The sequence below is a fragment of the Schistocerca piceifrons genome, chromosome 10 (assembly GCF_021461385.2).
Source record: "Schistocerca piceifrons isolate TAMUIC-IGC-003096 chromosome 10, iqSchPice1.1, whole genome shotgun sequence".
NCBI classification, from domain to species: domain Eukaryota; kingdom Metazoa; phylum Arthropoda; class Insecta; order Orthoptera; family Acrididae; genus Schistocerca; species Schistocerca piceifrons.
The window spans coordinates 146,790,164-146,804,109 of record NC_060147.1 but is presented as its reverse complement, the minus strand read 5'-3'; the positions used below and the strand labels follow the sequence as shown (position 1 = coordinate 146,804,109).

The 13,946-nt window shown below is 49.1% G+C and overlaps 1 protein-coding gene across 1 annotated transcript in view; it reads left to right on the top strand.

Annotated features, from left to right (window-relative positions):
* Window positions 1-12,086: 12,086 nt before the first annotated feature.
* The window catches only part of LOC124718786, a 480,197-nt gene continuing 478,337 nt past the window's right edge, over window positions 12,087-13,946 (top strand). Inside the window, exon 1 of the mRNA XM_047244394.1 lies at window positions 12,087-12,134. Coding sequence (XP_047100350.1) covers window positions 12,087-12,134 — 48 coding nt within the window. The remainder of the gene's footprint in view (window positions 12,135-13,946) is intronic.

The window sequence follows — 13,946 nt, the reverse complement described above, 5'->3', positions numbered from 1 at the left end:
TAATTTCCGCCGATACCTTCCCTTGGTGTTAAAGCATACTGTCTCCTAGATATGTGCCAGTGAAGCAGTGTTCTAGTTGTGAATCTTCAGATTTTGGCCGTGCAAAGACTGTTCCATTAAGTTTCGGGTGTACAGCCGCAAGGTTTCTCCTTGTTCTTCCAATATTTCGGCTGTATAACGTTCAGCCATCTTCAGAGTGAGCCGCAAGACTGCCGCTCCAGTGCCCGCTGCGTCCCTTTACACTGTTGTACCGCGCGACTGCCACAGGTGCAAATGCGCCAGAGACGTCGGTCGGCGGCAGAGACGTGCACAATGCGCGAGTTACATCTCTGACTCCGCAGTCGATCTGTGTCGGCATCTCGATATATCATTGTGAGCTGCACTGTGACGACGCCTTTGTGAGTTTATTACAGCAAGTGCCGGATTCCATGATTTATCCAGGTTGAAACCACTATCTCTACTAATTAAATTCGTCGTCAAGCGAATTTCAATTGCCTCCTTCACTATCGAGTTCCAAAAAGCTGATGTAGTTGCCAAGATTTCGACGTCGCCCCACAACATACTGTGTGCTACGCCAAGATTCATCTGCATTAGTAAAGCTCTTTTTTCATTGCGGCCAGGACCGATAATTAGTACAGGTGTCAAACAGTACAGGTACTAACATTTCCTTGTGCAAGGTTGCCTTTCAGATTCACCCATCTGTTTCGCTGGCGTTGAAACTCAACATAGACCTGTATATTCTGCATAAAGCACCCAGTCATTCGAATGACTTCATAGTCAGAGAGTTACTCTGTTCACTTTCCTAAGCTTGTGTCGTAAGCTGATGTCACTGCACCGATTTTCTTGTTTCCACAGCCGTCTTCTGTAAAGGATGTCCCAGGAGGAGTGGTCAGCATACCTTAAGAGCTTTTGGCGCGTATCCAGTAGAAGAGATGCGTTTCGCAGTAGCGGAGATGAACAAGTGGCCATAGTTGTTAAGGTATGCGCTTCAGAGCCCATGCGTACTCGACTTTTTGGTTCGAAAGATTGTTCCTGTCACATCCCTGAATATTGACCATTCCTCCTGCTTGTTTTGGTATGAGCGATGTATCTACCGCATCACATAGGCGGTCCAACATCATTCGTGTGAACACCTACAAATTGAGGGCATTATGGTAGTTTGCAGTCACTGCTCCACTACCAGAATTTGGTCAATTACTTCCGAACGGTATCTCGTGTTCGATGGCTTCTAAGACCCGTATTGCTCCTTTTCTCAGCTGTATTCGGTTTCTTGACTTGTGTCCAATTAGGAAGCTATTCTGGCCGCAGTAGTTGGTTACACTGCCGCTCCGTCGTTTCGGCCGTCCTGTAACTCCTCAGGCTCAGGAAGGCAGGTTGGCGGCCAGACAGCGGGCGCCCAGCGGCGTCTCTCAGTCGGGACACACAGGCGCTGCAGCTGCAGGTCATGGGATGCGCTGTTAGGCACTGGGAAACTGAATCACACAATCGTAACAAGGTTTGGACCGTTGGCCGTTAAAATTGCAACAACACCTGGGAGGCAGTCAGCAAGCATCAGACTGGACTTGAGTGTGGTGTGTACCCGGACTGTCGTTCAGCAACAGTACTCTGCAAAACGATGTCAAGTTCAGGGCAGAGGGTGCTTACTTCTAAAACAACAAACAGCACCCGACTCAAAATGGAGGTAAAAAGGTCCTGTGAACAGGGTCCCGAACATGCGTCGTTGCTACGGTGGACGGCGCTGATGTCTGACCACGTGCCGTGCGTTGCAGGCTGCGTGATCGACGCAACGTACCGTAAGCGGCAGAATGGCTGGGAACAAGCCGGCATGGTGTTTGTGTACGGCCAGCCAGGTGGAACGGTTGAGAGGCAGAATGTCTATGCCGAAACAAGTTCTCTCCCAGACATCACGCCGTCTTTGGGCGTTTGTGTGATCGTGGGTCCTTTTAGGCAGACGGACGAGCAGAATGTGTATTGTAGACTGACTTACTTTCAAATTTTTACACGTTACTGGAATGGATATTCAGACTGACGTAGGCTATGAAATATAGTTTTAAATTACAGTTTACAGCTTTTTCGTTGTTGCGAGTAACAAAATGCTGTGCTCTGCTGTACTGCAAAACTGCGGTTTCTTTTTGTTTCTCGCAGTCAGGATTTACTACAATAGCAGGGCATCTAAACCGTTAGACAAATTGCTTTTCCTGCATATATTTTTGAACCTTACATAAAATATCAAAGAGAAATCGTTTTCATAGCAATGAGCGATTTTGTTTTCTTTTTATAGTCGGATTTAATAGAAACGGAAATTTTATTTATCTCTCATTGGATTATGCTTAGGACACTACTATGTCATCCTACCCGTTTGTAGATTAAAACCATGCGAAATACTGCGTGTTCTCCCAGAGCAGCTGTACAGTATGCCTGCGATCGCAACGGATTTGACCTTCCATTTTAAGTGACATCAGTACTGAAGCAAGGATTCGTTAGGAGCAGCAACAGAGAAGGCGCATCGTCAGAGGGAGAGAGAGGGGGGGTAGAGGAGCAGGGGCGGGGGGGGGGGGGCAGACAGAGAGGGGAGGAGGAGGGAGAGAGAGAGGGGGGGGTGGACAGAGGGAGCGTGTAGCAGGACGTGTGCGACGTGTCATTAAAATATAGCACGAGCAGCCAGGGTCCTAACACAGTTCAGGTTACTGTCGACGCCTCTTCCTCCAAGATAAATTGCTGCGTCCTGCCTATTTCTCAACCTCTAGCCCTAAGCTTCCCATTAACACGTACGATTGTCTCTGTTTCTTTGGAAGTTCTTTCCAATTACTATATACCGTAGAGGGTCCCCGTGTTTATGAAATGTTGTACTCGGTTCATATAAATCGAGTACACGTCCAACTAGTGCTCTAAACGAGAGTGACAGTCGTTCCACATTTTTCTCTCCACAACTAATAATTTCGTGCTAGTCATTGAAATACTGCGGCCCTGGCTCTGTACGTGGCATGCTGAACGTGTAAATCCTTCCATCTGTTTCAGATGCTCTTTCGACTTTGGTAATCATTGTTGTTACAGCTGCATCACGGTCATTGATGCCACTTTCAAAGCGGGCGACCTGAAACAGGTCAGCCCTATTAGTTTCCATTAAATCCGATACTTCTTCACCACGAGTCGGCTGGTAGACTGTCTGTTGTAGACAGTTTTAACAGAAGTCATTTAGTAATGTTTCGCAGGATGTCTTGTCACGACCAACTGATTGTTGGATGATTAAAGTCTCCAGCGATGTCAACAGTTAGAAGCATCACCAACTGAAATATGTATAAAAGCAAACATTAAGACGCGGTTCTCCCACTCGGGACCGATTTTGAACGTCCAGCATAGTTCAGGGGCAGACAGCGCGACGCGATGTGCCGACAGGCAGGTTTCCGTCGAATCTGGAAGAACGTACGTTCCGAGAACAGTCGGGCGACGTGTGTCCCTCTAGACGGGGACGAGGCGGGACGGAAGGCCACGAGCAGGTTTCCCGCCGCTCGCTCGCTCCCCTCCTGACTGCTCGTAAGGTTGCGGGAGTAAAATACCGACCCAGCGCAGGGCGAGGGCTGACAGCAGAGAGCAGCAGTGTGCAGTGTAGGGCTGTACAAGGACAGTGTGAGTGGGCATCCAGAACAGAAATCTATTTCAATGCACAGTGCACAAGAGGCGCGCCTAGGGGGCAAGTTGTCAGGTTTAGTCCAAAAATGTTCAAATGTGTGTGAAATCTTATGGGACTTAACTGCTAAGGTCATCAGTGCCTAAGCTTACACACTACTTAACCTAAATTATCCTAAGGACAAACACACACAGCCATGCCCGAGGGAGGAACCTCCGCCGGCACCAGCCGCACAGTCCATGACTGCAGCGCCCAAGACCGCTCGGCTAATCCCGCGCGGCGTTTAGTCCAGTCTAGGAGAACGAGCAGCTGAGGGAGTGGGCGACGGAAGGGATGAGGTTTATGTTACGTTACAGTCACAGACTGTGCCTCCCAAAAAGGACGTCTGCTCTGCTCGATGCGTGGATCACAAGAGAGAGAGGCAACTCTGTTCTCCAGCGTCCACACACGTCACTCGTATTCCACACAGGCTATTGGCTAAAACTGATCGCGAGGATTCGCTATCAATTCAGCCATTCCCCAGAAAGACTGTTTGTCCTAGTAGGGGCCTTAAGGCTGTGGGAGGGGTCCGTTGCAGTATTTCATTTAGTGTAAGTGGGGGGATTTACATGTAGTAAGTTTATCAAATTTCATTGGATAATGCAGATGGTCAGGCGGAGGTTCGAGTCCTCCCTCGGGCAGGGGTGTGTGAGTTTGTCCTTAGGATAATTTAGGTTAAGTAGTGTGTAAGCTTAGGGACTGATGACCTCAGCAGTTAAGTGTGAGTTTGTCCTTAGGATAATTTAGGTTAAGTAGTGTGTAAGCTTAGGGACTGATGACCTCAGCAGTTAAGTTCCATAAGATTTTACACACATTTGAACATCACTGGATTAAAAAAAAAACCAGTAACATACCAACTCTTCAAATTTTGTGCTGAAATACAAAAGCGTCTGTAATAATTGAAATCGTCACTGTCCATATAATCAAATCTTAAAATAAACGAAGTTAAAATCGTGTCACAGCGTTTCACAAAAGAGGAATGAACTATTATGGTTTGTGTTAGGTTGAGGAAAAAGTCTATTATTAATTTACTGTGTGTCATAGATAGTAAATGCTGGCGGAACTGAATCACTTTTAATGGTTTACAGGCGGCACTAGAAATGTGTAGTTGTTTGTACTATCGTTGCTGCAAAATAAAACTAATACCAAAATATAAAATGCATCAACAGCGTCACGGAATACTTTATTCTATGATAATCGAAGCATTTGGGCAAAAAAAAAAAAAAAAGGAACTCGTGTTACTGGACAACATTGACACCTGGTATGCAGAACGTCTGAAAAAGACTAATAAGCTAAGTAAGATCTTGCTACGTCATCTGACTTGTCGCGGATAGTAGTTGCACAAACTTGCCTGGCACAGTGGTGAGCCAGCCGCTCACAGTAACCTGCAGATTCGGGTTCGAGTCCCGGTCCGCCACAAATGTTCACTGCCGTCATTTCGTTCTACGGCTGACGGCACCCATTATTCACACTTGCGAATTCATTTGATGTGTTTCGTAACGGCTGTGTTTGTGGCAGTGTCTGTCCCTCTGGACACGCACGAATGTCCGAAGAAATTAGAATGACATAGGCTCTGCAATATCGTTAAAACAATGTTAGAGGCATTGAGAAACCCAAGGCAAAACTCTAGAAAAGACAATTTAAATGTGTGTCCACAGTGACGAAACAGCAAACAATATCCTCGTTCTATTCATAAAACTTCGGAAAGGAAGAAATAGAATGCAGTCAGTTTTTATGAAGTTCACAAAATACGAAAAGGTTCGAGGCTAGAGCGTGGCAGACGCGCAGTGCAGTTTGTAAACAAACTGCCAACTGACGGGAGAAGGTGCGACAGTACGACGTCGACAGACCGTAATGGCGGACGGCAGAGGGGGGCTGTTAATGGTGAGAAAAGTATTGTTCTCCATATTTTTCACAAGATTACAGAGGAAAATCAGCTTTCTTCGAGGAACTCTATATAATAAACTGAAGATGATATTCAAGCTATACGTGCGCACAGTCCGTAGCGTTGTAGAATGATAAAGTAGTATGCGTTGAGACGGCGGTTGGAATCGTGGTGGATCTACAATTTCCTTTTTTTATTTTTATTTTTTTTATCCCTGACCATTTAAATATGTAATTTATCAAAGATATTTTAAATACCCATATGTAACCATCATTTTTCAAGAAAAGTGCGTATTTTCTATTTTCCAATTACATATCGCAGGCAAAATACTGGTTTCATTGCAATTATAAATTCTTAAGTGTCCGTAGTTTGTAAAAGATTACACAGTCACATTTTTTTGAGAAAAATGAATAATAAAATACTCTTTATTTGAAGATGCCCTTTGTTTTGTAGAACAGGTGTTTTCTCACACGAGCCAGAGAGATAAGGGTCGTAGAAACATGGAAAACAATAATTTTCACGGCGTCCAGCGCACTGTACAAACGCTGCATTTTTAAAGTTGTCACAGCACCACTGTTCTCTGAATACAACACAACTGATCTGGAGCCAAGTTAAGGGATTTGTCGCGAGAAATAACGAGACATTTAAGCTGCCAAACGCACTGGAACTAATGCACGAAGCTTCATGACATGTCGCTGACGAACGATGGTGAAATGCGGAACAGAAAGAGGAGGGTGAAGTGTGGACTTTTTGGTGGCTTCGGATTCTGTTGTTCATCGCCCCGTTCTCAACGTAGCAGTACTGAAATGTATTCGGCAGAATCCGGTATGGAAGTACACTCCTGGAAATTGAAATAAGAACACCGTGAATTCATTGTCCCAGGAAGGGGAAACTTTATAGACACATTCCTGGGGTCAGATACATCACATGATCACACTGACAGAACCACAGGCACATAGACACAGGCAACGGAGCATGCACAATGTCGGCACTAGTACATTGTATATCCACCTTTCGCAGCAATGCAGGCTGCTATTCTCCCATGGAGACGATCGTAGAGATGCTGGATGTAGTCCTGTGGAACGGCTTGCCATGCCATTTCCACCTGGCGCCTCAGTTGGACCAGCGTTCGTGCTCGACGTGCAGACCGCGTGAGACGACGCTTCATCCAGTCCCAAACATGCTCAATGGGGGACAGATCCGGAGATCTTGCTGGCCAGGGTAGTTGACTTACACCTTCTAGAGCACGTTGGGTGGCACGGGATACATGCGGACGAGCATTGTCCTGTTGGAACAGCAAGTTCCCTTGCCGGTCTAGGAATGGTAGAACGATGGGTTCGATGACGGTTTGGATGTACCGTGCACTATTCAGTGTCCCCTCGACGATCACCAGTGGTGTACGGCCAGTGTAGGAGATCGCTCCCCACACCATGATGCCGGGTGTTGGCCCTGTGTGCCTCGGTCGTATGCAGTCCTGATTGTGGCGCTCACCTGCACGGCGCCAGACACGCATACGACCATCATTGGCACCAAGGCAGAAGCGACTCTCATCGCTGAAGACGACACGTCTCCATTCGTCCCTCCATTCACGCCTGTCGCGACACCACTGGAGGCGGGCTGCACGATGTTGGGGCGTGAGCGGAAGACGGCCTAACGGTGTGCGGGACCGTAGCCCAGCTTCATGGAGACGGTTGCGAATGGTCCTCGCCGATACCCCAGGAGCAACAGTGTCCCTAATTTGCTGGGAAGTGGCGGTGCGGTCCCCTACGGCACTGCGTAGGATCCTACGGTCTTGGCGTGCATCCGTGCGTCGCTGCGGTCCGGTCCCAGGTCGACGGGCACGTGCAGCTTCCGCCGACCACTGGCGACAACATCGATGTACTGTGGAGACCTCACGCCCCACGTGTTGAGCAATTCGGCGGTACGTCCACCCGGCCTCCCGCATGCCCACTATACGCCCTCGCTCAAAGTCCGTCAACTGCACATACGGTTCACGTCCACGCTGTCGCGGCATGCTACCAGTGTTAAAGACTGCGATGGAGCTCCGTATGCCACGGCAAACTGGCTGACACTGACGGCGGCGGTGCACAAATGCTGCGCAGCTAGCGCCATTCGACGGCCAACACCGCGGTTCCTGGTGCGTCCGCTGTGCCGTGCGTGTGATCATTGCTTGTACAGCCCTCTCGCAGTGTCCGGAGCAAGTATGGTGGGTCTGACACACCGGTGTCAATGTGTCCTTTTTTCCATTTCCAGGAGTGTAGTTCAGAGATTACCAGGCGACTGAAAGAATACGTAGCGTAATGTTTACACGGGGTTTATTCTCGAGGTGAACGGAGTACAGTCGGCGGCAGCAGCAGAGTCCGCGACGCAGGCATCCCGGCCGGTGGGCGGCGGCGAGGCAGTGAGGCGCCAGTGGGCGGCGCAGGTGGTGGGGGCGGCGGCAGCTGCGGGGGCGGCGCGCGGACACAGGCAGGGGGCAGCGTGCTTTTCTATTCAGCTCGCAGCACCGCACCGCACCGTGCTCAGAGTTAGCTGGCGGCCACTCAGCTGCGACCGTCAAATGGGGCCGCCGTGCACGCAGCACGCACGTGCGCTGTGGGGAGCTGCTGCGTGCGGAATAACAGCGGCGAATACTAACCGATCACACGTCAGACGTGAAGCAAAAGTAAGAAGCCACCATTGTTGTGCCCCTCTCGTCTCTTTCTTTCTCCTCTCCATCGTAGCTTCGAATTTTACCATTCTACTTCTCTTCCTCTAACCTAGCTACCTCTTCTATGTCCCTTTCACCTCATTCTATCGTCTTATGTCTCTGCTCGATGTGAATAACTCACAAGCTGCAAGATCATGTCCATAATGTCCTGTACAAAGTGAAATTCGTTCAATCTGAGTATGCCTGGTTAGGCGTAAGAGAAGGCCTGAAGGCCTGATCTTGCCAGGTAAAATAAATGCATAAATAAATGAATAAATAAACTGCCGCCCTATGGACCGATCAGTGGGGACGAATCGCGATGTACACGGGCGGCGAGAGGAAAGAAGGTTGTTGCATCCGGCTTACGACGACAATATACTGCAGATCAGGACTTGCGAGTGGGCATCCGGGCCTGCCGTTAAATGACAGAACAGAAAATTAGGTAAAATAAGGGGAATATATTCCAACGCACGGAATACGAGGCGCGCACCTTGGGAGAAAGTTACCGGGTTTAGCCCAGTGTAGGAGGACGAGCAGCTGAAGAAGTTGTCAGTGGAAGGGGAGACGGTTCACGTTGAGATATGTTGGCGGCCGGTCACGGGACTCTGAGCCAAATGTTCCGCCTCCGAAAAAAGACGTCTGTTCTGTTCGACGCCTGGATCACAAGAGAGAGAGGTAAGTGTGTTCTGCACAGCAGAGTGCACACGAGCGACCTGTACCCCACACGCACTATTGGTTAAAATCGATGGCGTGCAGGACTGGGGGCGTCTTCTGTAAGCAGCTTTACCTGGAGAGATGTGCCTCAGTTCTAACTTGTCACGTAGGCACAGCGGAAGTTATTCTGGGAGAGAACTTGCAAATATTTGACTGGCGCCTTTGAAATAAAATTTTTAAACCAATTCCCTAAAATATTGCTCGACTGGCTGTACAGGGCGGTCATTCTGGACGACAGAGAGAGAGCCGCCAGTGGAGGAGGCTGCTGTAGAGTGACCGGCAGGAAGCATCCCATTGTACGGTGCCTGGTGTAGTGAAACAGGCAGAGAGCAGCCCAGTGTAGGGCGGCAGTTGTAGTGAAACAGGTAGACAGCAGCTCAGCTGTGGGCTGACAGGTAGAAAACAGCTCAGTGTAAGGCGGCGGTTGTAGAGTTTCAGGCAGAAAGGAGTCCAGTGTATGGTGGCTGTTGCAGGGCAACAGGCAGAGCCAATGGTCCTGTGTAGGGCAGCTTATGTAGGCGCATCCTAATGTACGGCAGCTGTTCTGACAACTACCGTACCCCCTAACTGTCCGGAAAGGCCAGTGATGATTGGCCAATCTGCAGCATCGCCTCCAAGGACCGGCCGCAGTGGCAGAGCGGTTCTAGGCGCTTCAGCCCGGAACCGCGCGACCGCTACGGTCGCAGGTTCGAATCCTGCCTTGGGCATGGATGTGTGTGACATCCTTCGGTTAGTTAGGTTTAAGTAGTTCTAACTTCTAGGGGACTGATGACCTCAGCTGTTCCAAGTCCCATAGTGCTCAGAGCCATTTGAACCATTTTTGAATTCGCCTCCAAGCCACTCCTGTTCTGGCTGCCCACACCTTGTCCATGCAACGGAAGCGTCTCCTGGTGAGGTCGATGTGAGTGACGTCGGCTTCACCTCAAACTCGCGCTCTCACTTTGTGTGCCAAGAGGCGGTCATTGCGCAAAATTGCGCACATTGATTGGTAAACATATGAGGGTAGGCTGAAAGGTAATGCGAACAGGCTTGTAAAATGAAATCTAAATGACCTTCACCTCTACATGCATGCGCGTTTAGAATGTGTCGCGGTTTAATTGGAGTAGCGGAGAGTGTTCTCGTGGTGTGCCCTCGTGAGTTAAACGGCGTGCTGTTATCCAATGTTGGACTGCTGAAAAAAGAATTCCTAGTGAGCTTCCTCATCGTTTAAAGCCTATTTATGGTGATGATCCTGTTGGCAGATTCGAATGTACAAAAGCCACGTCCACTAAGACAGGCTCGAGGATTTGCCGAGCCCTCATGTGGGTGTGGCTTTCCGTGGAATCAGAGCTTCCAGTTTTTAGTCATTCTTCTTTTGGCCATCTGCTAAAGAAGTAGATCTTAAGTTTACAAATTATCTCATGTAAATTTAATTCTTCTTTGATTTTATATATTTCTTAAATTTCAAACTTTCTAAATTGTTTTTAGAGTTTCTTTGTACTAACAATATATATAAAAAATGAATAATAAACAAAGGAAGATTAGTGGCACACCGTGCAAGAAATGTGGTCCGCCTGCACGTGGCTAAGGACGGGCAACGGCGTGAGAACTTTGATGACCATCAGTTCTCATACCGGCTGAGAGACCATGAGTGACACTAACGCTACGTATTGTAGTGGCAGTACAAGCCACCATAGCTGCAAGACAGTGGGTTTCTCTGTAAGTTAAATGAAAAGCAAAAAAAGTGTTGGCAGGTATAATGTAAATAGACGAGTGCTAAAATCTCACGGTTGCTAGCCTGGAAAAGGAATAATTGTTGATGAAACATGCAGCAGACGCCCAATCACAGCCACAGACGATAAACATCACAAATTCGTCGGCAATTTTATTGAGAATGGCCGATGAATCACTCCGAAGGGTATCTCAAGCCATATTGGAATATCCGACGAAGATGTCGGTTTCATTGTCGAACAATTAGGATGTCGTAAAACCCATTCACGATGGGTGCCACGCCGCCTCACGGACGAGAACAAACAGCATCGATTGGAAGGCTGCGAGCCACTTTCGCAGCGCTCCTGTGACGAAGGAGGAGATTTTCTTTTGAACATGCCATGGGGGACGAGTTATGTATCCATCATAACGACCCAGAAGAGCACTGAATATCGACATTCGTATTCTGCTGAGGCGAAGAAGTTCAAAACACTACCATCAGCAAGGAAAAATATTTTGGCTGTGTTTCGGGATGCTCACCGAGAATTTACGCGACTGATTTTCTGGTACGAGGGCCAACGGTAAATTCTTCTCAGTACACAGAGACTCCAAAACGTGTCCGCTGTCGAGTTTGTCGCGTTTAGAGGCAGCTCGGTGACAAAAATTATCCAGCGCGATAGCCGTCGTTCACGCAATCGCGCCACCAAAGATGTTTTGTGAAAACTGAAGTCTGAACGCATAGCACGCCGTTCTTTCTTTACGAATTTTATTTATTTTTTCCTCCACTCGAGAGAGACCTCAAGGGTAATCTTTACTCCGTGGACGTTCAAGCAAAGACAGCTGTCAAGGCCTGGATTCGAGAAAAGTCCGAAGAAGGTTTCAGTGACAGATTGAAAAAAACTTCTTACACATTGGTAGAAAGGTGTTAGTCTCAACGGTGACTTAAGTTGAACAATAAATGTATGATTTTGAAGCTTAAGAATTGTGCCTTAATGTACTTTTTGTCCGATCTCCCTAATTCCTTTTGTTCGTGTTCTACAAGGATGTGTGCACTAGTTTTGAGCCTACCCTGGCCAGGAATCCCTTCAGTTCTTGCACTGGGGGGGGGGGGGGGGGGGGGGGGCTGGCAGTGCACTCCGCTGCACGCCGTACAGCTTCCCACGGTCCTCGGTGTGCCTGACGCGTGTTGGCGCTCCGCTGAGCCGCTCCTCGCAGCACCGGGAGGCCGGTAATTCTTTTTGCGGGAGCCGCCTCCCGCCTCCGTCCCGTTTGACCTGTGGAGCCCGAAGACTTGAGACGAGAGGGGAGAAACCGCGGAGCGAAATTTCTCTCCGTTTGAACTGGCGGAGCGGCGGGGATCCCCGGCGCCGGCGGGCCTCGGCGGGCCTTTGTGGGCGCCGCCTTTGTGGCGCTGCAATCCGCCGCGGGCGCTGCGAGAGCGCATGCGCGCCGCCCCCGCCTCCCGCCTGCCCACGCCGCGCTGCGCAGCGGTCAGTAATCACACCCCAGCCGCACCCGGCGCTCCGGGTTGCGACCGCTGTGTCGCGCTGACGGGAGGTCTGGGTTAAGGCGAGTACAGCGCGTGCTGACAGACTGGTTAACAGTGAAGCCGACCGACACACCAGTTCTATCGAATGCACTCAGTCCACCATCGTGCGGAGACGTTAACCCCGGACCTACCAGATGGCTCTGCCGTTGGTCCACTCCAGCAGACGCAACAAAGCGGCAGCTCGCTATGCCTCCAGGTGCCACTTGAGAAGCTGTTACTGCTTTTCCTTACTTCGTAATTGACAACTGAACGACTTCCACAAATTTTATAAAAAGTGGACTGCTGATAACGAAACTTGGCCGTCGAGCTTTGAAACTCAAAAGTATTCAAATAAAAACTGTTTACGTTATCTATAGATTGTGGTACTTGACCTAATGAAAAGCGAATACCCGTCAAAATATGGAACTCGCTATTGTTATCAAATCCCCGCCGGTGAGGCTAAATAAATAAGCAGTCACACTCTTTGTACAATAAATAATCACCGTCGAAAAAGAACATACGAGCCATATTCAAAAGGTAAGGGCAGTTCGATTTTAACAAAAAAAAAAAAATTCCTTAGAACCGCTTTACTGGTGGTTTTAATATCCTGCAGTCCGCCCCGGTAGCTGAGTGGTCAGCGTGACAGACTGTCAATCCCAAGGGCCCGGGTTCGATTCCCGGCTGGGTCGGAGGTTTTCTCCGCTCTGGGACTGGGTGTTGTGTTGTCCTAATCATCATCATTTCATCCCCATCGACGCGCAGGTCGCCGAAGTGGCGTCAAATCGAAAGACCTGCACCAGGCGAACGGTCTACCCGACGGGAGGCCCTAGCCACACGACATTTCCATTTTTAATATCCTGCAAACCTGCCTGAGTTTTTGTTGTTCACCTATTGGCACTTTTGGTGACGCTGCGCTGCCTTCTTCGACCCCTCGACGTGCCGGAGGCCGACTGCCTGCCCACCTTGGGCCAACTGCAGCCGCATTCCTCACATAGGCTCCTCAGTTTGGAAGTCTGGCATTGGGTGTCGTCAGTACACCTAGAATTTCTCACAGCAAATGTACACAAGATAGGCAAAATAATGTGAACAATTGTACTTACATCGGAATGGTTTATTAATAAGGGGTCGGACTCCCAATTCTCCGTAATGTAGCTGCGATTCTTCTCGGAAGACTAGCATATAATGATTGTATGGTCTCCATTGGAATGTTATGCCACTCTTCGATCAAAACCTCCTCTAACCCCTGTGTGAGGAAGGAGGTGGAAATCTGCTCCGGAGCCTGCTCTCGGATACCGCCCACAAGGGTTCGATAATGTTGCAAGTACGGCGACTGCGGTGGCCAGGGAAGAGGCTGCGGTTCAGTTGCATGGCTCCGCATACAGCGGTTGCGTTGTCCCGGCTGTGGGGCATCACTGTTTGAATCGTGGGGTTTCACGTCAACTACAGTGTTCACATAATCGTTGGCTGTAACACGGCCTTTCAGAGTAGTGATGGCAGCAGCGGAATACCGTGACACGGCTGCTCCCACCATCACACTTCCACCTCCGTGCTTAACCATTGGAATCGAGCAATCGGGACTGTAGGTTTCTTCTGGCGTTCTCCAGCAGTAAACCCGGCCCGATGCCGAAAATGTTGATTCGTCGGACCATGTGACGTGTTTCCACTGATCGGCCGTCCAGGATTTATGCTCCTGACACCATGTTTATTGGTCTAGACTGTATTTGACTGGAGTGGGTGCTCAGTTTCCTTTTTCGTGCTGAGATATCATGTTTAA